The 21,330-nt window shown below is 48.7% G+C and overlaps 2 protein-coding genes across 4 annotated transcripts in view; one reads left to right on the forward strand and one right to left on the reverse strand.

The window, feature by feature from the left end:
• fryb (furry homolog b (Drosophila)) overlaps window positions 1–18,938 on the forward strand; it is a 30,906-nt gene extending 11,968 nt beyond the window's left edge. Inside the window, exons 17-64 of one of the 3 annotated variants that reach the window (XM_086130455.1) lie at window positions 122–362; window positions 575–739; window positions 899–985; window positions 1,064–1,323; window positions 1,913–2,102; window positions 2,244–2,368; window positions 2,517–2,574; window positions 2,658–2,749; window positions 3,115–3,287; window positions 3,406–3,566; window positions 3,654–3,764; window positions 3,900–4,054; window positions 4,189–4,288; window positions 4,364–4,535; window positions 4,728–4,990; window positions 5,180–5,326; window positions 5,466–5,634; window positions 5,717–5,807; window positions 5,886–5,959; window positions 6,120–6,270; window positions 6,596–6,699; window positions 7,127–7,218; window positions 7,610–7,703; window positions 7,783–8,002; window positions 8,277–8,428; window positions 8,598–8,785; window positions 8,866–8,960; window positions 9,293–9,491; window positions 9,581–9,802; window positions 10,145–10,343; window positions 10,411–10,508; window positions 10,673–10,843; window positions 10,918–11,058; window positions 11,388–11,573; window positions 11,654–11,818; window positions 12,242–12,316; window positions 12,417–12,590; window positions 13,672–13,866; window positions 13,979–14,119; window positions 14,214–14,422; window positions 14,598–14,802; window positions 14,940–15,089; window positions 15,158–15,256; window positions 15,589–15,672; window positions 16,257–16,274; window positions 16,423–16,533; window positions 16,764–17,002; window positions 17,079–18,938. In XM_086130455.1, the coding sequence (XP_085986581.1) occupies window positions 122–362; window positions 575–739; window positions 899–985; window positions 1,064–1,323; window positions 1,913–2,102; window positions 2,244–2,368; window positions 2,517–2,574; window positions 2,658–2,749; window positions 3,115–3,287; window positions 3,406–3,566; window positions 3,654–3,764; window positions 3,900–4,054; window positions 4,189–4,288; window positions 4,364–4,535; window positions 4,728–4,990; window positions 5,180–5,326; window positions 5,466–5,634; window positions 5,717–5,807; window positions 5,886–5,959; window positions 6,120–6,270; window positions 6,596–6,699; window positions 7,127–7,218; window positions 7,610–7,703; window positions 7,783–8,002; window positions 8,277–8,428; window positions 8,598–8,785; window positions 8,866–8,960; window positions 9,293–9,491; window positions 9,581–9,802; window positions 10,145–10,343; window positions 10,411–10,508; window positions 10,673–10,843; window positions 10,918–11,058; window positions 11,388–11,573; window positions 11,654–11,818; window positions 12,242–12,316; window positions 12,417–12,590; window positions 13,672–13,866; window positions 13,979–14,119; window positions 14,214–14,422; window positions 14,598–14,802; window positions 14,940–15,089; window positions 15,158–15,256; window positions 15,589–15,672; window positions 16,257–16,274; window positions 16,423–16,533; window positions 16,764–17,002; window positions 17,079–17,337 (7,270 nt within the window). In that variant the 3' untranslated portion in view covers window positions 17,338–18,938. Of the gene's footprint in view, window positions 1–121; window positions 363–574; window positions 740–898; window positions 986–1,063; window positions 1,324–1,912; window positions 2,103–2,243; window positions 2,369–2,516; window positions 2,575–2,657; window positions 2,750–3,114; window positions 3,288–3,405; window positions 3,567–3,653; window positions 3,765–3,899; window positions 4,055–4,188; window positions 4,289–4,363; window positions 4,536–4,727; window positions 4,991–5,179; window positions 5,327–5,465; window positions 5,635–5,716; window positions 5,808–5,885; window positions 5,960–6,119; window positions 6,271–6,595; window positions 6,700–7,126; window positions 7,219–7,609; window positions 7,704–7,782; window positions 8,003–8,276; window positions 8,429–8,597; window positions 8,786–8,865; window positions 8,961–9,292; window positions 9,492–9,580; window positions 9,803–10,144; window positions 10,344–10,410; window positions 10,509–10,672; window positions 10,844–10,917; window positions 11,059–11,387; window positions 11,574–11,653; window positions 11,819–12,241; window positions 12,317–12,416; window positions 12,591–12,983; window positions 13,623–13,671; window positions 13,867–13,978; window positions 14,120–14,213; window positions 14,423–14,597; window positions 14,803–14,939; window positions 15,090–15,157; window positions 15,257–15,588; window positions 15,673–16,256; window positions 16,275–16,422; window positions 16,534–16,763; window positions 17,003–17,078 lie in introns of those variants that run through there. The other 2 variants (XM_086130456.1, XM_086130454.1) reach the window with 2 other exon arrangements.
• A 387-nt stretch (window positions 18,939–19,325) lies between these two features.
• On the reverse strand, window positions 19,326–21,077 carry zar1l (zygote arrest 1-like). Its single transcript, XM_086130457.1, has 4 exons — window positions 20,496–21,077; window positions 19,895–19,987; window positions 19,618–19,692; window positions 19,326–19,469 (listed from the first exon to the last, which is right to left on the reverse strand). The coding sequence occupies exons 1-4, from the start codon at window positions 21,060–21,062 to the stop codon at window positions 19,326–19,328; spliced, it is 879 nt and encodes a 292-aa protein (XP_085986583.1). The 5' UTR covers window positions 21,063–21,077.
• Between the last annotated feature and the right edge of the window lie 253 nt (window positions 21,078–21,330).

Below are 21,330 nucleotides of genomic sequence, written 5' to 3' on the forward strand. Positions count from 1 at the left end.
TCAAAATGAAACATGTCCGATTGTGCATCTTGCACATAAATTTAAAACGAAGCACCCAAGCTGTGGCAATGTGAACCTCCTGCTCTTCTTGATTTTTTTTCCTCGTGCCGTCTTTCCTCAGACTCACAGTGCACATGGACGATGAGCTGCGTCTTATTTCCCAGAACTCCCTTCAGAGTCTCTTGTTGGATTTCTCCGACTGGAGGGAAGACGTGCTCTTCGGTTACACACACTTCTTGTTGCGTGAAGTCCAAGACACCCAACAGGGTCTTCAGGATGCGTCGGTAAAGCTCCTGCTGCAGCTGCTCACTCAGTGGAGGCTTGCTCTACAGCTGCAGGGCAAGATGCGAGGTGGTGTGGAGGTTTGTCTCCGAAGCTTGTCATGATTGTATATGTTTAAAATCATTCACTTCCCTACTCCATAATCACTATACAGCGAAACTGCATTTATTGTGGAGGATACATTCCAGACCCACACTTAAAAATCAGTGATATGGAGAGACAGTAACACATTTTAAAATTATTCCTTTAAGCCTTTTTTCCAATCCATTTTGTCCCCTCGCTTATGACTCAGGCAAGCCCCAGAATGTCTGAGCGTAGCCCACACTGCTCAGTGCTCCATGCCGTGGAAGGTCTGGCTTTGCTGCTGCTCTGTTCGTGTCAGATAAGCACCAGGAAGCTGGCGGTGGGCGTGCTCAGAGAGATTCGATGCCTGTTCACCGCGCTCGGACACGCTGAGGTACACCACCTACACAAATCTATTCACTTCATATTGTCCCCTTGCCTTTCATATCTTCCCTCCTTGTTTTCTCCTTAATTTTAACGACACCACTCCTTCCTCTCGCCAATACTCCTGACAGTCTGGCTGAGCTGAAAAATTCTGTTTTCTGTCCTGCAGGATGACGACAAACCAATGATCGAAGTCATGGACCAGCTGAGTCCGGCCGTGATGGACAGCTTTGTCCACGTGGCCATCTCCGACTCAGTACGTAACATTTTGGACAAGCAACTTCGTCATCGTCCCATCCGCAGCCTCTCACTCTGAATGCTTTTCTCTCTGCAGTCTACTTTACCCATGAGCCACCATGTGGACCTACAGTGGTTAGTGGAGTGGACGGCGCGGCTGGTGAGCAGCTCCTACGATGTGAAGAGCCCCAGCCACGTGTGGATCTTCGCCCAGTGCCTGAAGGACCCCTGGGTCCTGTGCCTGCACATTTTCCTGCGCCAAGAGCACCTGCCGAAGCACTGCCCCGTGGCCCTGGGGTACGCCTGGCCCTACGCCTTCACGCGGGTGCAACTGCTACTGCCGCTCGTCGACCCCAAGTAAGTACACTTGGAGATCAGTAGACAAGGACATAGAGACAAAAAGACAAGGAAGCCCAAGTTAGTGTGCGGGGTAGGAAATGAGACCAGGATTTAAGGAAGGAAGAAGACAAGGAGGATTAGGATGTAAGTGGGTAGGCAAATAGACAAGTAGGTGTGGATGGCAAGTGAGCAAAGAGGAGATATGCAGGCAAGTAGACAAGGAGATCTGTGTAAGTGTGTACGTAAAGCAGGTGAGGAGACAAGGAGACCAGTGTAAGTATGTCGAAAATATACAAGGTGGGGTGTGGTAGACAGAGAGACAAGGAGGCAAGAAGACCAATATACATTATGCAAGTGTATAGGTAAGGAGACTACACTAAGAGCCGGAGGGCAAGTAGGTGTGGAAGCAAGAAGACAAGGAGCCAAGTACACCAATATGGAGGTTGACATGTAGACAAGAAGATGAGAAGGGAAGGAGTTCATGACCTTGAAATGCCCTATGTTGTTACCATCAGCTGTCATCTTTTTCTAGCTTTCCTCAGCCCACCAATTGAGAATAACATTTCTTAAAAACGCACTCGTTCTTCTTCTTTTCTTGTTCACGCAGCAGCCCAGTGAACGCGAAGAAGACCAGCACGGCCAGCTCCAGCGACAACTCCATGTCTCTGTGGCGGAACTACCTCATCCTTTGTCTCGGGGTGGCCAAGCCCAGCATCATGTCGCCGGGACACCTCAGAGCGTCCACTCCTGAGATTATGGCCACCACGCCTGACGGCAGCATCACCTACGACAATAAGGTATAGGCTTGACCATCATGTCAATCTCGCTTCCTTCCTTCCAATAATCAGGTGCACGCATGTCTTCTCTTGGACTTAACTTTCCATGTTGTTTTTACTGATAGCTGAGTTCTCCTATTTCTCACTTTTGCGTGGACGTAGGTGATAGGCACACCGTCAGTAGCCTGGCTACTGAAGCAGCTCGTTCCACTGATGAGAGCAGAGAGTCTGGAGATTACAGAGTCTCTGGTGTTGGGCTTCGGCTGCACAAACGCACTCGTCTTCAGGTAAGATGCCTGGTAGGGCTGGGCAATAAATCCATTTTATTGATGCTTTTTGATGCTTGCTGTTTGTCAGGACGCTGTTTTCTGCCTTCCATAAGTATATCGACCAGCCCTAGCATGCCTTCTCTCATCTTGTGGTATGTTTTTCCAGGGAGCTCATGGAAGAACTCCATCCGCTCATGAAGGAGGCGCTGGAACGTCGACCCGAGGTATAAGCAGATGAGGAAGCTCTAGTTACTCTCAGGCTAAGCTGACTACATAATGACATTTAAAACGTGCGCCTGACTTTCAGAACAAGAAGCGACGTGAGAGGAGGGATCTTCTCAGGCTGCAGCTGCTGAGAATCTTCGAACTGTTGGCCAATGCAGGAGTTATCAGTGACAGGTGCAGTAAAAACAATAACAAAGACCAATACCATATCTGTATGAGATGAAATTATATGTTACTAAATTAGTCCAAGTGTCGAATGAGCTTGTGATTTGTTTTCGGTACTGCGACTCTTAAATACACATACCAGGTGACTTTGAGTGGAGTGTAACAGAAGTTAGCATGTCGATGAAACTGTGCCATGCTGTATGACCCTGACACAATGTCAGAGACCATGTGTCAAGTGACATGTGGGACATGTGTTGAAAGGAAAGATGCCCTCCCTTGTTTACCGTGTCAACGTTCTTGGGTACCCTTCCATTGTGACGCCAACCGTTCACGTGCTGTAGCTGTAATAGTGACATCTTTCCGCCGGTGTGCAGCACCAACGGCGCACTGGAGCGCGACTCCCTGGCGCTGGGAGCCTTGTTCCTGGAGTACGTGGACCTGACGCGGATGCTCCTGGAGGCGGAGAATGAAAAGGAGATGGACGTGCTCAAAGACATCAGAGCTCACTTTAGTGGCATGGTGGCCAACCTCATCCAGTGCGTGCCCGGTGAGTCATACAGGAGGAAGTAGAAGTAGTATAAACAAGATAAATTGCCCTGGAAATAGAATTAATATGAGTAGAAGTATATCTCTATAATGCTCTTTCTGCATATACGTGTGTGTAGTCCAGCACCGTCGCCTCCTGTTCCCCCAGCAGTCTCTCCGCCATCACCTCTTCATCCTCTTCAGCCAATGGGCCGGGCCCTTCAGCGTCATGTTCACGCCCCTGGACCGCTACAGCGACCGCAACCATCAGATCACCCGCTACCAGTACTGTGCTCTCAAGGTCAGCTTTGACGAGAAACCCCTTAATTCTTCTTCTTCTTCTTCTCATCTTCTATTGATGGTGCTGACGTTTCGTTCTCTCGCCCAGGCTATGTCCGCCGTCCTGTGTTGCGGTCCCGTGTTTGACAATGTGGGTCTGTCCACTGACGGCTACCTCTACAAATGGCTAGACAACATCTTGGCCTGCCACGACAAGCGGGTATGTTCGAGTGGTACAGTTGTGTTGGTGGAGTACTACTAATAATAGAAGAAGTGGTGGTCGTTGTAGAAGAAATTAGTAGTGTCTCACACACACGCCAGATTGTTCCTGACTGTGTGCGTGGTCCCACCGTAGGTTCACCGTCTGGGCTGCGAGGTGGTGATTCTGCTGCTGGAGCTGAACCCGGACCAGAGCAACCTGTTCAACTGGGCCGTGGACCGCTGCTTCACCGGATCCTACCAGCTGGCGTCCGGATGCTTCAAGGCCATCGCCACCGTGTGCGGGAACAGGTATGACTGTCCTGCGTCCGCTTCTAAATGAAGTCTTGTCATTAATTCATGACCCCTTTATTGTTCAATAGTAATAATAATGATAATAAAAGTAATACAAATTTCGTAAAATCAAAATCTTGTCGACTGGCTAGGAACTACCCATGTGACCTGGTGACGCTGCTCAACCTGGTGCTGTTCAAGGCGTCAGACACCAGCAGGGAAATCTATGAGATCTCCATGCAGCTGATGCAGGTACGTTTGCATTCATTTTATTCTGCTGCGTGACATAACAGCCATATATAATATGATATGATATGATTTGATCAGGTATTGGAATCCAAGCTGTGTGCATACTCCAAGCGTATGGTGGAGCAAAAGCCCGGTAACATCTTGTACGGGACACACGGGCCTCTGCCGCCTCTCTACAGCGTCAACCTGTCACAGCTTTCCAATCAGCTGGCCAGCATGTACCCGGAACTCACGCTGCCTCTCTTCTCTGGTCAGTAATACCCACGCCGCACATAACGATGTAGTAGAAAGAAAAATAAGTACTTGATGAACAGGCTTGACGGTGCTGACAATGTCCTGATATCTGTGCGGTGTGCTTTTCACACGTCGTCATCATCATTATTCTGTCAAGTATCATCTTTCTAACAATTTCTTCTGTGTGCACGTGTGTTTTGGGGCGCAGAGGTGAGCCAGCGCTTTCCGAGCACCCACTCCAACGGCCGTCAGATCATGCTGTCCTATCTTCTGCCTTGGCTGGGCAACATGGAGCTGGTGGACACGGCCCTTCTGCCGCCCGCCTCCAGCCCCTGCACTCCGGACGAGGAGGTATCGCGCGGTCCGGCCCCGAGTCTGGCGGGCGTGTCGCTCTTCCTCAGGGGTAACGGCTGGGGCTCCCTGCAGGCCACCTCGCTGGTGCTCAACAACCTCATGTTCATGACGGCCAAGGTGGGGCACGCTGAATACTGTCGCTGTTGTTTCCCTAGATGCACACACGCTATACTGTGCTCACACTCCACGTCGCAGAAGGTTCTGCGTATCTCGGAGTGTTCAAAAGTCACTATTTTGTCAGAGGCATGGAAGGTTCTGCACTTTACAGTTTTTAAACAGCTCATCTGTGCTCTTTTGTTCTCGCAGTACGGGGACGAGGTGCCCGGGCCGGAGATGGAGAGCGCTTGGAACGCTTTGGTGTCCAATGAACGCTGGAGCAACAACCTGAGGATCACCCTGCAGTTCCTCATCAGCTTGTGTGGAGTCAGCAGTGACACCACACTCTTGCCTTACGTCAGTAAACACACTCCTTTATCACTATATCATGCTCATATCGGTGGTAGCTGCAGTTTGATGTAAAGACACATAGCAGAGACACAAAAAAATGTGTGTTGCTGCCCTGCCTGCCGATGATCAGCGTTTGCGTTTCCAGATCAAGAAGGTGGTGATCTACTTGTGCCGTAACAACACCATCCAGACCATGGAGGAGCTCCTGTTTGAGCTTCAGCAGACTGACCCCGTCAACCCCGTGGTGCTGCACTGCGACAACCCGCCTTTCTACCGATTTGCCGCCAGCAACAAGGCACCCACCTCGCAGACGGGTCAGACCCAGCGCCACCTTCTTTGCCTTCTTGCGTGATGGTTGGATATGACACGTGTGCATTTGTTCGTGTGCGCACACAGGTACCACATCCAGCAGCAACACGGTGGTGGTGGGACAGGACAACCTGGCAGACGCAGATGAAAGCAAACTGGTCAGGGAGAGTGAAGAGCGGTCAGTATTAATCATTTGATTTGATTGAAAATGAATTAACGTGTACATGTCAGCATGATAATAACGTGTGGGTTACAGCAGGGCCAGGGCGCACAACAGGCTCGAGTCCCGCTACAGCAACAGCTCAGGAGGTTCCTACGAGGATGAGAAAAGTATGTAGTCTTCTTATCTCAGACCATATACACCCATCAGCCACTTTTACACTTTTACTTGTACACCTGTACAATTTCAAGGCACCCAATGCTAGAGCTTTATCAAATCTAATTCAAATTTGAATTCTTCTCCTGGCCTGTATTTAATGTCTTTCCCCAGCCGATCCTCTCCCGCCGTACGCCGCCTGGCTGGTGAGCGTCCTGGAGACAAACCGTCCACAGCCACTGCCCATGCCCATCAACGGCGGCTGCTGGGCGCCGCTGGTGGATTACCTGCCCGAGACCATCACGCCCAGGGGACCCCTGCACAGGTGCGTCTGACAAAACTCTGGAATGAAACCCGGTCAGTTATTTGTTTTTGCTATGCGTGGAAGGAACGTCGCCGGGCGTTAGCGTTACTCAGGGAAGAAATTCGCTGTATGCAAACTGTCAATTTTGAAAGTGCTAATGCCTTAAATGAGTGTAATCAAAATATGCTAAGAAAGTGGTGTATATGTATTGTATTGTATTAAAAAAAAGGTTTTAACACGTACTTACTTTTTGGAAAAATGTAAAAAAAAAAATAAAATATTTTTACCCAGAATGACATTTTTGATTTACTGTTTCTTTGGTAACTCAAATGCGAATGTTTTTTAGGTGTAATGTCGCCGTCATTTTCATGACGGAAATGGTGGTGGATCACAGCGTGAGGGAAGATTGGGCTTTGCACCTTCCCCTGCTGCTGCACGCGCTCTTCTTAGGTATGAACACACACACACACACACACACAACACTTTACTGATAAGATAAAACATGAAATGATGCGTTGCATTGATATTTGACAGCGACGTCTAATAGTCACGTCAGTGTGCACTTTCATGCTCCGACGCACAAGCACACAATCAAAACCATGCACACATTCTGTCGTGCGGCTGCAGACAAGGACCAACAAAGCACTTGTCATCTTCTCACTGTTCTGATGTCCCACGCACACCCTCCCACGTCATTATTTCTGCCAACAAGACCCCAAGACGCATCTATTTAAAGGAGAAATATTCATGAAATGGTGTTTTATGCATGTTTGGCGTGTCTGCCCAGCCATCAAATGTGAGCACAGAAGCCCTCAGCCATTTTGTTTTGAGGGTGCGGATTGTTAAGTGTTTCTATGTTTGTGTGTGTCATCATTAGGCCTGGACCACTATAGGCCGGAGGTATACGAGCACAGCAAGCGCCTCCTACTGCACCTCCTCATAGCGCTGTCGTGTAACAACAACTTCCAGGTGAGGGACCGGAGGCTTCCTCTTCCTCTACCACCTTCCACCTCCCCAAAGTCTCCCCCTCTTCTCTTTTTCCTCCACTTGCTCTTCCTCTTCTTCTTCCAGTACCACTTACTGTTCGACCTCCAGCTTCTCCTCCACCTCCCCCTTCTCTTCCATCTTCTTCTCCACTTAATCCATTGCCCTGTCTTCCGGGATTCACCTTTTTCCTCCTCATCTTCCTCCTCGTTTTTCACCACCTCCTCTCCCCCCCCCCCCCATCCACGCGCTTCTCTTGCTCCTTATCCTCATCCTCCACCACCTCCACATCTCCGTCCTCCTCCACTCCCTCCTCCTCTTCCTCTTCCGTCTTCCACCCCCTCTTCCTCATCCTTATGTTGCCATCTCATTGCAGGTGATCGCCTCCGTGTTAATGTTGACCAGAGAGAGCAGTGACAACAAAACCCTGACCATCAAGTCCAGCTATCACAGCGACCATCAGCACTCAAGTAATACCCTCCCTGTCCATCCTCGTTCCCCTGACTGCAAACTACTAATGGCCCACGCTTGTTTCCCGCGGATGGACAGACGTGCCCGATTTCCTGCGGGAGTGCCAGGCTTCACCCATGGTCGACTCAGGCCTCGGCTCCATGTCCAACTCATCTTCGGTTAGCCTGGGCGGCGGTAGCACAGCGGGCAGCGTGGGCAACCTGCCGCTGGTTACGCCAGACGACCTGGAGGACCTGGAGGACACGCCCCACGAGACGGACGAGAAGACCAACAAACTCATTGAGTTCCTCTCCACAAGGTATGTGCACAAAGCTACTTTTTAAGATATTCTCATAGATTTTCAAATAAATAGAGAGAGAAAGAGAAAGTGAGAGTAATACGACCTGCAACAACAACATGTCAACTTCAAAAATCCAAAACATGATAAAGTACAACTTCTATTTTACAAAGTAAAAACAAAGTTTTGAGGGTGTCCATTTGACCTCCCACATAACATAACAGGGGGGTTCAAAAGTGCATGAAGTGTCCCTGACCTAACGTGGTGTGTGGTGCTATCGGTGGCGGGTGTGCAGTGCCTGGAGTACTGTGTTGTTGTTGCTCAGAGCCTTGGGGCCGCTGTGGGTGCACGAGGACATCACGCCCAAAAACCCAAACTCGAAGAGCACCGAACAGCTTTCCAACTTCTTGCGCCACGTCATCTCCGTCTTCAAGGAGTCAAAGTCAGGTGAGGCTAGACGTCACAAGTGCAACACAGAATTGCATTCAAGATAATGTTGTGTAAAAATTAAATAAGTCATCCCCTTTTAACTACAAAAGTGGGTCCATGTAAACCTTTGAGAGACTCTAACAGTAGAAGCATTGAGTAGGCATGTGAACTTGTTTTTGTTGTGCAGACTTCCACCTGGAGCAGCAGCTTAGCGACGTGGCGTTGCAGACGGCGTTGTGCAGCTCATCTCGCCACTACGCCGGCCGCTCTTTCCAAATCTTCCGGGCGCTCAAGCAGCCCATCAACAACCACGCCGTGTCCGACTTGGTCTCTCGCCTCGTTGAGGTGGTGGGCGAGCATGGCGACGAGGTGCAGGTGAGGCTACCTCCACTCCAAGGAAGAAAAAAAAAAAGACTTGCATCGCCTTTCTTGTTTCACAAGATGTTTTGTGTCAGGGCTACGTAATGGAGGTTCTGCTCACATTGGAATCGGTGGTGGTTAACCTGGCAGAGTGTCTGAAGAACAGCGACCTCATGGCGGCGCTAACCAGGTTAGCATCTGCTCTTTACACTTTATGGACAAAATTGTAATGATAAAATCATAACATGCCAACCGTGGGAATGATAAGTTCTCAAAAGATTGTAACCTGACAAATACAACGTGCTATGGTTGTTACTTCCAATGAAACTTGACCAAATGTTAACATGCTAATGGCTGGTATCCGCACACAGTGTTTTTCAACATGCGAAAAGTCAGATAGCAATCAAACAAGAGAAATTGCTGAGGCTGATTTTCCCTCACGTAGTCTGCTATTATTTTGAAATGGTTCTTTTCGATATATTGACACGCTAACAGTTGTCATGCTACTTGTAATCCTTCCAGAACCTCATCACCTGACTTTGTGCTGAGTGACAAGCTGATGAACCGGAAGAGCACGGGCCAACTTAACTTCCCCGGCCCGGGGTTGGCGGGCCTGTCGTCTCAGCGCCACCAACGCTCCTACTCAGTACCCAAGAAGTTTGGCGAGTGCGGCTACCAGTCCAGCGACCCCCCTCGCAGTGCCACGCTGGACCGTATTCAGGTAAGAATTTTTGTGAAACTGTAAAACTTGAAAGGTTCGGAAACATAACATCAAGTTCTACATGTGTGTGTGTGTGTGTGTTTTGATAGGCCTGCAACAGTCATGGCCTGGCACGGCTGGGGAGGAGCCCAGGCTCCTGCACTTCGTCAACCAATCGCATCGATCCCAGCGTCCTGTCGGACCCCGCCCACGTGTCGCACCCGTCCTCCATACTGGCCACCGTCTTCTGGGTGGCCGTCTCACTCATGGAGTCGGACTTTGAATTCGAGTACCAGATGTCGCTACGCCTCGTGCACAAGCTCCTGTCCAAGGTACGACAATTAATTAAGTCTATCAGTCACATATCAGGAGAGTAATTACACTGTAGGATATTTCGGGGTTTAAAATATAATTAAAATTAAATATGAAATATTAAAATTATGTCAGCAGAAGACTTTTTATCACTTCTTTTTTTTTTCTTTTAAATTGAAATGGAACATCAGAGAGGGTCAAAAAGGCTTGTTTGGTTTTGATGCTTATCAACAGGGCCGTTCAGAAACTTAAATAAAAAAAAAGGGCTCTTCAAATGGCTGCTGAATTGATAAAAACCTGAACACAGACAGATTTCGGACTTTCTCCTTTTTTTTTTGGTTCATTTTGACCCACTTTGCCAGGTGCCTTTGGACCGGGCGGAGAACCGCGAGCGTTTGGAGAAGCTCCAGGCTCAGCTGAGGTGGAGCGGCTTCTCTGGCATCCAGCAACTTCTATTGAAGGGCTTCACCTCCCAGGCCACCTCCGACCTCACACTGCAGCTCTTTTGCCAGCTCACGCCCGTGTCACGCGTACCCGTGGTGGACAGCTCGCAGTCTTTGGGTAGGACTAAGTCCCATAACCGCACAGTCTTTCCTCATGATGGCACTAACCAGCGCTCCCTGTGCAGGTTTCCCTCTCAACGTACTGTGTCTGCTACCACACCTGGTGCAGCACTTTGGGCACCCCACGCAATTCTGTAAGGAGAGTGCAGAGAGAATCGCGCAGGTGAAGTACACAATAAAAATGTATTTTTTGATGTCCTCTATTGTTTTTGTTCCCATTTTGACCTTTCGTCACCATATAAACGGATTCTTAGGTGATTTAAGTCGAGATTTAAGTCTGATTTTCATTGAATGAACATTATCTCTGGTCGTTCCTTCTTTTGTCAGGTGTGTTTGGTGGAGAAGAACACCAAGCTGTCCCACCTGGCCCATGTGATGACACTGTACAAGACGCGCTCGTACACGCGGGACCCTTTCTCCTGGGTCAGCGTGGTGTGCCGCTACCTACACGAGGCCTTTTCCGACATCACGCTCAACATGGTTACCTACATGGCGGAGGTGCGGGCTCCTGTTTTTAATGTATGCTGCCGACCAATGACAGAGTAGTAATGTAACAATCGTGTGTCGGGCAGCTGCTGGATAAAGGCCTTCCCAGCATGCAACAGTCCCTCCTGCAGATCATCTACTGCCTGCTCAGCCACATGGACCTGAGCGCCGTCCACGTCAAGCAGTTCAACACTGATGTCACCAAGACCATCGAAAAGTTTGTACAAGTGAGTGTTCTCAAATGTTTTTGTTTAAAATTGAATTGATGATGGAAAAAAAACCCCTCAAAGAATAGACTAGAATAAAGAAAAAGTAATATCCATTCATTCAATCATTTAAAGATGACAAGAAGAGCAAAAATGTGGCTCGCAGAACATGTTTATATTTTAAATAATTTTTTTCTCCTATATTTTTCAATTTTATAATAGGTCAGATTAACCAGCGACTTAACAGGAGAATTATTACACCGTGTGTGGAGGTTTACAGAACAAAAAATAATTTTAGACCATCATAAAAAGAAGTAAAGAAGAAAAACAAAGCCTGTGTGTCTCGGCAGACGGTGCATTGGAAGGACGCCCTGAACATCCTGAAGCTGGTGGTGTCGCGCTCGGCCAGCCTCGTGCACCCAGTGTACGGTCAGGCTCACGGCGACATCTCCAACCTGGAGGTGAGCCGAGTGTGGGATGGCTCAGCCAAGGCACTGCCCGGGAAAACCCTGGACTTCACCTTTGATATTTCCGAGGTGAGAGAGGAAGTACGGCTGAGATTTTATTTTGAAGCCATGTCGCTGGCCCGAGTAGTACACGCTTCTTTTTCTCGCAGACGCCGGTGATCGGGCGGCGCTTTGATGCGCTACAGGGCTCTGCCGTCAGGGAGGGCAAGGCCCGAGCCATGGCTGTCACCCGGAGTACCTCCTCCACCTCATCGGGATCCAACTCCAACACCATCCTGGTTCCCGTCAGCTGGAGGCAACCGCAGTCTTCTCAGGTAGTGCAATGTGTAGTAGAGAAGAAAGTCAATTACAAGTCAAAGTCTTTTTTTCAAGAGTATAGTTGTATTTATCGACACAAAAGTGGGGATTTTTTTTTCAAAAATTACATTGAATTTTTCAAAAGTAAAAAAAGGGTGGTGTATTATGGTGTATGGTGCTTTTAAAAAGTCGGGTTTTTTCAAGACTACATATATTTTTTCAAGAAATAAATCTTTTTTTTTTTTTTCCGAGGACGATGTCATAATTTTTCAGGAAAAAAAAACAGGTTTTGATCTCACTGTGATGCCACACTTGGAAGAAACATTTTTAGAAGTGTCAACTTGGTAATGATTGATTTTGTTGTTTAAATTGGTCACTTTTTCCATCTTTCTGTATTTGCTTATGCACCTTTTGTGAGTGAGTTTTCATCCCTCCTTTAGAAGCGGACCAGAGAAAAGCTGGTAAATGTTCTTTCTCTGTGTGGTCAAGAAGTTGGACTAACAAAGAACCCATCGGTAAGATGCTTCACATTCCTCTGGAAGAACAGATGAAACCATGGACATTTCTGTGAGCGAAAGCCCTCTGTTTTTTTTTTCTTTTTGCTGTTGTCACCAGGTGATCTTCTCATCCTGTGGCGACCTGGACATGATGATGGAAGTGCGCGAGAGCGGCGTGTCGTCTGAGGAGGGTGGCACCAGGGAGGACACGCTGGACGACACTGCCAGCGAGCAGCAATTCAGGGTTTTCAGAGACTTTGACTTCCTGGATGTGGAGCTGGAAGACGGCGAGGTGAGTCCAGCCTGTCAGCTTTGGCCCATGCTAACCTCTGTCATTTTCTCATCAAGTTCACTCTATTAAGAGAGTAATGTATTTTTTCAAGAAAAAATAATAATCATGCAAAAATGTCGAATATTCCAAGAGTAAATTGTTTTAGAGAAAAAAAAACACGTTTTTTTTAGTCATCATCACGTGACCTCAGTGTTAACTGGGTAATGATACTGATTTATACTTTCTATTATTTATCATGTTTTTATTTGGACACCCCTTGTTCAAGTGCTTTACAACATAAATACAGTTTTTTTTCCTGCAAATGTTAGAGATGTTTGTGTATGTGTGTTTGTATGTGTGTCTCTCTCTCTCTGTCTAACTGAGTGTCTCTCTTTTTTCCCCGTGCTGAACCAGGAGCTCCAGGTAAGTTTTCTTTGCATTCAGCATCCGCATTAGCTTTTCATCTCACAGCTGTGGTGGTCTTTCTGTCTCCTTTGCCAGTGTGGTTGTTGTTCAGAGGTGTGCGACGTGCGTCGCATTATTCTGAAACTTTTGAAACCTCGACTTGAACTGCAATACAGTAATCTCACCGGAGTGAATACACCCTAAATGTATTTGGAAACTTTTGATTCTATCTCTTCATGGGGCAATACGGGAGAAATGACTACAGTGTAGTCAGTGGACACCTAGTATGTCAGTGTAAATGTACCATCACCTCCAAGTATGACATACTACTTTTAATAATTGTCGAAAGTGTTGAAAACAAAAGTGAGTACACCCCTGAGTGAAACTGTCAAAATTGGGCCCAATTGTCCACGTTCCATCTCCGTGTCCCATGTGACTCGTTCGGATTCCAAGGGTGGAGATTTGCTTATGACTCGCTCATTTGTGACTTGCTCCCACCTTCGTCAATGTTGTCGCTTGGTGGTTGAACAAACCAGCGTGCCGGCATCGTGAACACAAATCTGAAAAAAACGCTTCTCATCCGGCGCACATTAAACGTGACACATTGCCGTCTACTGGGAAAATTCACCGCCATCACCGCTCCTTCTTTCCCCCTCCCCTCCCTGCCGGCTGTTGTTTTTGTGTGCGTTCCCTCCAGGGCGAAACAGTGGACAACTTTAACTGGGGCGTGCGGCGCCGATCCCTGGACAGCACCGAGCTGGGCGACCTGCTGGAGGAGAGCCAGCACTCAGGCAGCACGCCCAGCTTGGGACACGAAGACCCCCATGATTCTGAGGAGTCCTCCGAGGAAGAGGAGTCCTCCACCAGCCAGAGCCTGTCACATTCCCAGCTGGTGCGTAGGACTCATTACCATAATATCCCACTCTTTCATTTAAGACACATTACAGAATTAATAGAAGTCGTCGCCGTGTTTCTCCTCTGACACTGTCGGTTTTCCCTTCCAGACGAATCCATCCCCATCGGATGAGACCAATCACACGGATTCTCTCTCCACATCTTACGACACGTCTGCCGACCCGCAGTCCTTCGGCGCCACCACCCCGGGCCAGGGGGCGCTGCTGCATGACCACCTCAGCGACCTACACGTAGGAATCCGCGCAAACACATGCGCCGCAGGGGTTCTCAAACTTTTAAGAAGTTTCTTTGTATACGCCGATGGTGTGTTCGTGTCATGGGCAGGCGAGGGTGTGTGGCGACGACGAGGACACTCAGGCTCAGGACGACGAGCTGTCTCTGAGCACCAACGAGCTTGCCGCTGGCTCGGACTGCGGCGAGAGTTTCACGCTGGAGCTGCCGGGGCAAGCGCAGGTCCGAACGCCACGTCTGGACCGTCGTCACGACTATTGCCAACCGCCGCTGGACTTTCTAGACCCGAACAGTCTGCCCAGGTGAGGATGATGTTATGTTGCAGGATTAAACGAAACTTGTTGGCATTCTTTATTTTGCCGCACTTTTTTTTTGTTTTTTTTTTTTGCATTTGATTGCATTTGACCCCTTTATTAAAAATTACGGGAACAAAAATATGTAAAACACAAATTGGATAAAATCTCACCACGGCAACAGATTACGTGACGACGTGGATGACCTGGAGGACCTGGGATTCCCGCCTCCGCCGTCTCCGTTTTTCTCCGCCATCTTGGCCGCGTTCCAGCCGGCGGTGTGCGACGACGCCGAGGAGGCGTGGCGTTGTCACGTCAACCAGTTGGTGACCGACTCAGACGGCTCGTGCGCCGTCTACACCTTCCAGATCTTCTCGTCGCTCTTCAGGGTGAGGCCTCCGGAATGTTCCCAAGGTTTTTCCTGGCTCAAATTCGGTACTATTTAAAAAATAAAATAAAATACGTTCCCCATCTGCTTTCCGGATCTTTGCCACCATTTAAGGTTCACCTCACCTCTTGTTTTCAGAACCTCCAAGGAAAGTTCTGCACCTTGACCACCGATGCGGCCTCCTATCTGGGCGAGGGCCTGAGGGGGATCGGCTCCAAGTTCCTCAAGTCCTCTCAAATGCTGACGACCTGCTCCGACTGCCCAACCATATACATCGATGCCGACACCGTGAGTTCAACGCAAACGAATGACCCATCGGCTCGGTTGTGGACTCTGGCCTTACCTCTGCTTTTTAGATCATGTCTTACGGACTCCTGGAGAAGATGAAGTTCAGTGCGTTGGAGCTGCAGGAATACCTGGACACCTACAACACGAGGGAGGATGCGGCTGTCACGGTAAAAATCGCAAAGAAATTTAGGGAGTAGCATTGTGTTTGGACCTTGGGAAGTGTTGTTGAAACGTCCTAAAAACGACATCTTACTATGAGAGATCCAGAAACCCCTTGAGCAGGTGCAGAACATATCTAATTTCAACCTTTTAGTCCTGGGCACTATGACCTGAAAGTACCAAGAACTAAAAGTTCCTGGAACAGAAAGTGCCACGAATGCTTTCAAGAACTCAAAATTCACTGAACTGCAAGTACCGAAAATGAGAAGTGCTCAGTCAAAACATGGTTGTTAAATGTGATGTAAATATGCAAGTCCCTATGGTTTGCTGTGTCCTTCAGTGGCTGCGCAGCTGTAAGGACACATTTCCCAGGTGCCCTGGCGAAAGCGTGGTCACCTGCCAGCCTGGAGACTCCGAGGAGAAAGTAGGGAACTCTTACTTGAGTACTTTCTGTTTCCTGTTTCCTGTTTCCTGTTTGCGGTTGGCTTTATTCAGTGACTTAAAGAGACATATTCTGCATTTTATTTGTCATAATTGAAGCGTTCCCACAGGCGTTTTAATAGTGTCTGTTCATCAAAGGATCAAGAATTCTGAACATATTTTTAGTTGCATTATCACATGACCACCAAATGACAACACAAATGTAGTGATGTGATACATGACATATTCAAACACAAATAATCCCCACCTCCTCGTTGACGACCAAACATTATTATTATTTGGCAGGAGCTAAGCTAGCCAGTGCTAACGCTGCAGCGCTGGTTACCTTTTGGCTTTGTCAATAGTCGTAATTTCGTACAGCCTCGCTGCCAAGTCATTGCTTGAGAAACTCTGTGTGGGGCGAAGTCATGCAAATAAGCCTTACTGTGATGTTAGTGTCAAAAGAATGCATAATATGTCTCTTTTAAGAGCTCAACAACAAAGTTGGCATCATAGATGCCGACCGTGTAAGTTGGCATGTGTCTGACTGATGCTATTTTCTTCCTCTAACACGCCCTCACACTCTAGCAAATGGAGTCTCTGGCCGTAAGTTCTTCTTCTCTTTGCTCCCGCCTAATAAAAATGCTAATTAGTTCTGCACGCACGCCGCAATCACGTCTTGATGCCGCCGCTGCCACCGTCGTCGTCGTGGTGTCCGTCGAGCCCTGACTGATGTTCTTTGACATTTTGGCAGCAACTGGAGCTGTGCCAGAGGCTTTACAAGCTGCACTTCCAGCTCCTGCTGCTCTTCCAGTCCTACTGCTCGCTCATCGGTCAGGTTCACGCTATCAGCTCCGTACCCGAGGTGAGCATTTCAACTACGAGAAACTCTAAGAGCAAATTTTTCGGACATCTAGAGGAAGTGAAAATAAGTCACAATCCTATGTCAGTTTCCAAAAACTATAAATATGACTAGAAATAATTCCCACAATATGTTAAATGTTCTGTAAAGTGTTTTGTTAGAACTGCAGCTGTTGTGAGAGCGCTATATCATTAAAGATGTATTGTATTATGTTTCCATCGTTGTTCTTTTAGCTGCTGAACATGTCTCGGGAGCTGAGCGAACTTCGCGGCAGCCTGCAGGCGGCGGAGGCGGCGGTGGCCAGGGACCTGGAGCACGAACACTCGGCCCACTCGGTCCACACCCACGCCGCCCACATGGCCGCCATGGTGGTGCCCAGCTTCCCATCGTCAGAGGCGGCAGTCAAGGCCATACTGGACTGTCTGAAGAACCACGAGTTCACCAAGGCCGTCCGCTACATTCAAGAGTGCAGGTAAAAAAAAAGGGAGGGAGTATTAAATAGGATGGCACTGTACAAAAGCCACATCAGAGATCTGAATTAATTCCAGGCGTCGATGGCCTCACGGCGTGTTTGGCGGCGGCTCAGAGAAGGAGGTCCAGACTCTTCTCAACGTGTACTTCCGGCACCAAACTTTGGGCCAGACGGGCACCATCGCCCTGGTCGGCTCCCGTCAGGACCTGGGCCTGATCTGCTCCAAACTGCTGGAGCTCAACGGCGAGATTCGCGACATGATCCGCCGCGCTCAGGGCTACCGCGTGGTCACCACCTACCTCCCCGACTCCAGCGCCTCCGGGACCAGCCTCTGACAGTAGCACCCCGGGAGGACCCCGGGGCGGCGTACCGAGAAGCCGCCTCCCATATGCCTCCGAACGACGGTTCCAACCACCTTCCCCAACCGATTCTTGACTTTCCTCCCCTTGTTCATTTTTCGGGACCGAGGCGGCATTTGGATGCCTTCGGAGAACATCCACCACCTGGTACCCACGGCAACAAACGAGGCGCCCTGCCAACTGTAGCCGCGCAACCATATCTGCTGACTTACTCCAACGTGCCACCCGATGCCCCTCAGCGCCAGCACCTCCCTCGGCCGCCTCCTCCATATCCACACCATGTCATCACTCGCCCTCCCATCCCAGCCTCTCGGCCTCTCACTTCACCCTTCCCTGAGGGTTCGGGTGAGGCAGCATCATGGGCTTGTTGTTGCCCCCTCGTGACCTCTGGCGCACCCTTGTCTCGCTACCTGGGCAAAGTGGGGCATACCACCCTCCCCCTCCTGAAAGCTGGGGGCTGCCTGAACGCCGAGCCTCCCGACGTCCAGACCTGAACTTCCCAACAGCTTAATGTTGTACTAGTCAGCCAAAAGTGGCACTAACAAAGGGGGGAAAAAACGTTACTCGTAAGACAAAGTGATTCTAAGAGTGCACTGAATTTTCTTAGGAGTGGGGACAAATAGTGTATGAGTACATGGACCTTAAACTGGATCTCAAGGAAATCAAATAAATGCACAAATAACTCCCACCCGGTCACGCCCTCATTACCCATGTCCCCGTCTCTTCGTCCATCCCCGACCTCAACTCACCGGCACCCTTGTCTCCCTACCTGGGCATGGTAGGGCACCCCCTCCACTCAGACCTGACACGAGCGCTAACTGGGATGCCAAGATGACGACGACTGATTTGTGTGAGGAAGACAGACACTTCCTGCAATGCCCCGTCCCGGATTGTCCCTATTGCACTAAACGGACCTACAGGAGGAAGTGTTACTTACTGTAAGAGACGCCAAATGCTGGAATAACTTGAACCGAGATGACCGAAACATCAAGGGCACGTCGGCTGTCTTTCCGCGTCACCGCCGCCTTTGTGACTCCGTAGCACCTTGGCACTGTCACACCCCCTCAGTGACACTTCCACATTTCGCCTGGATGTTAAAACCGTAGCAATTTGTGTGTTTCTGTATATATAAGAAAGTAAGTGTGTGAGTGTATGAGAGAGTAGGTAAGTAAGTGTGTGTGCGTGCTGACATTCAGCACTGACAAAAAGTATGCGACTACTAATCACTCCCCACCCCTCATCAGTCATGTGACCTGCATGCGTACTATAGGGAGTGTCTCAAATATTTATTATTGATAAATCTGAAAGATGGTACATTTGTCTGCGCTACTGAAGGAGCTTCAAGCTCACTTGGGTATGTTTTCTTGGTGTGTGTGTGAGAGAGAGTGAAGGTGCGTGCATGCCGATGAACGAGAAATTGCACATTTTTAAAAGAAAAAAAAAAGAAAAAAAGCTTTTTAGATTGAAACTGTAGTTGTTTTTGTCCACCTTGTAAATACTTTTACAGCCTTTGTGTGACGTCCTTTTCAGTTCTGTCCAATTTGGTGTTTAAAGTAAAAGTTGAAACAAACCTTCCATTTTCAACAACGCTTGGCCTCATTCGGGTCGCAGGCCTCAGCTAATTTAACAAGCCCTGGGTCAAATTGACCCAGGAACAATACATCTTCGGATGGTACGTTAACATTTCTGTTGGGTCGTGGGTCAAATTGACCTATCACAGTATTTGCGTTAGTGGCTTTAATGAAACCAACCAATGATATCGAGTTGGTCAGCCATGTAATTAACTAGTTTCTGCAGGGTAGTCAAAACATGCCACGGGTCAAATTGACCCAGTAAGTAAGACAGAAGTTTAAATTGTGGGGAAGGATTCTTAGTCCACACTTGTGATGCACTTACAGTTTATTCCTTAGAAAAATGACATGGGGAGGGAGGCATGGAGTGCCAATGACATCGCGGTCACAGCATCAGACAATGTATTTGAAGCTGTAGGTGGCGTCGCAGGAGAGCTTCATGCCCCGGCATCGGCAGCACAGATCCTGGCGGTGAGGCCTGGTCATGTTGATGTGCCTCTGCTTCTTCTCGCAGCTGCAGCATGTCTCGGAGCAGCCCTGAAACACAATATGGAGGAGACATGTGGTATTTCTTCTATCCGCTTTCAATTGTCAATCAAAAAATGTCAAACGAAAGACAGAGTTGATTTTTGAGATTTAATTGGAGGAGCGAGTATGCAAGTGAGTGAAATGCAGCTCTTCCTACCTTGCATATGATGGACTCCACTCTGTAGGGGTTGAAGCCCACCTGACACTTCCGGCAGAGCTGCTTGTAGTATACCTGTGGGTACATGTCACAATATAAATACATCAACGGTAGAATTAACCAATCGCATTCAAATTCGAACCCAGTATGGGTTGCCAGTAGTTTCAAGGGTGATTTATTCTTGATCTTTTTTATTTTATTTTAACTGTATATCACAAGAACCTTGCATTTGAACAGGGGTGTGTAAACTTTAAATGGTCACTGTAGGTGAATTAACCTTGTTGGTTCCCGAGATGCACCACACGTAAGCACTCTCCCACCGGATGTTACACTTTTTGCAGTGGAAGAAGCCATACCTCTGCTCCAGGAACTACACAATACAGAGACACACATTCACATCAAGTCCCGTACAAACTTCTAAAATGTCAATGGGTCAATGTGACCCGCGGAATATTTAACTGTCACAAAAATGATAATCCTACAAATTGGGGTTGAGTATGTCATGTGAATTCGAATGTATTTTTTACTCATATATATTTCTTTAACACTCGGGTTCTATTACAGGTCAAATTGTCCTGTAAGAAATATGTATGTGGTCTTCAAAATATATACTTGCATGCATCCTTAAAACCGCTGAGTCAACAAATGGCAAGTTAGTTCAATTTTTTCAAACCAAATTGGATTATTTTAACCCAGCAGTTTGAAGAGTGTTTATTCCATTCAAATTGACCCAAACGGTATGACACTTGTTTTGGTTCTTTGTTATTTTTGTTTCTTTATTTTAGATAGATAGAATGTCTTGAATAACGACATGTTCGTGGGTTACACTGGCACACTGATATTAAATTGAATTTTTGGAGAAGGTTGATGAAGCCCACCTGTAAATTGGATCCCCTGCCGGGACGATGTACGAGTCCCTTGATGACTTCATCCGGATGTTTTCCCCTCTCCTCCCCCTCTTCTTCCTCGTCACGGAGTTCCGGCTCTCCCTCGTCTTGCTTGACCGAAAAGCCGCGCTCGAACACGGGCGAGTAGATAGACACGGGCCGGGTGAAGAAGCGCAGCTGGCTCACCGGAGGCGTGCGGGGTGCCTTACCGCAGCCGCCGTCCTCTCCGTCCTCTACGTCCTCCTCTTTTTCCCCCTCCCCCGCGGGCTGCAGGTGCTCGGCCACCCCCTGGCCGAGCAGCGTCTTGGGCCCCAAGGAGCATTGCACCGTTTTGTCCACTTTGGCGTTCACTTGCACGCCGCACTCCCGGGTTCGGGCGCCGGGGGGCGGCCCCGCCTGAGCAAGGATGGCCTTGCACAGCTCTAGGTAGTTGAGGCCGTGCGGCGTTACGAAGCGCGCCTCCCGCTTGGCCCAGCAAACGCCCCCCGGAGCCGGGCTGACAGCGGGGGTGCACACCACGCTGTAGGGCGGAGGGAAGGTGGACGGGAAGCCCTCCATCCTGGAGCCAGAGAGTGAAACCGGGGCCACGCGCGCCCGCTCGGGTTTATACCACGTGATTGGGCGGAGAGGACGCCAATTAGCTGATTGGCAACAGGGCCAGGGTTCTAAAGTTCTTTTCGGTTGAATGGATGACAATTCGTTTTTATAAACCCGTGAGAGTCTAATGCAAGTGAGTGAGTCCCATGTTGAGATTCACTTATTTAAATGCACAAACTGTGCATGTTAGATTATGTGTCTTATTTTTATCCAGTAGGCTACAGTCCAG

This window comes from Hippocampus guttulatus, chromosome 15 (genome assembly GCF_054856545.1).
Source record: "Hippocampus guttulatus isolate MCC_2025c chromosome 15, RoL_Hgut_1.0, whole genome shotgun sequence".
In the NCBI taxonomy this organism is placed as follows: domain Eukaryota; kingdom Metazoa; phylum Chordata; class Actinopteri; order Syngnathiformes; family Syngnathidae; genus Hippocampus; species Hippocampus guttulatus.

What these genes read in the sequence shown, in the direction of transcription:
- zar1l (XM_086130457.1), bottom strand. Translation starts at nt 21,062, where the DNA reads ATGGAGGGCTTCCCGTCCACCTTCCCTCCGCCCTACAGCGTGGTGTGC. An exon ending in GCATCTCGGGAACCAACAAG is followed by an intron (nt 19,693 to 19,894) that starts GTTAATTCACCT and finishes ATGTACCCACAG; the next exon opens with GTATACTACAAGCAGCTCTG. An exon ending in TGGAGTCCATCATATGCAAG is followed by an intron (nt 19,470 to 19,617) that starts GTAGGAAGAGCT and finishes ATTGTGTTTCAG; the next exon opens with GGCTGCTCCGAGACATGCTG.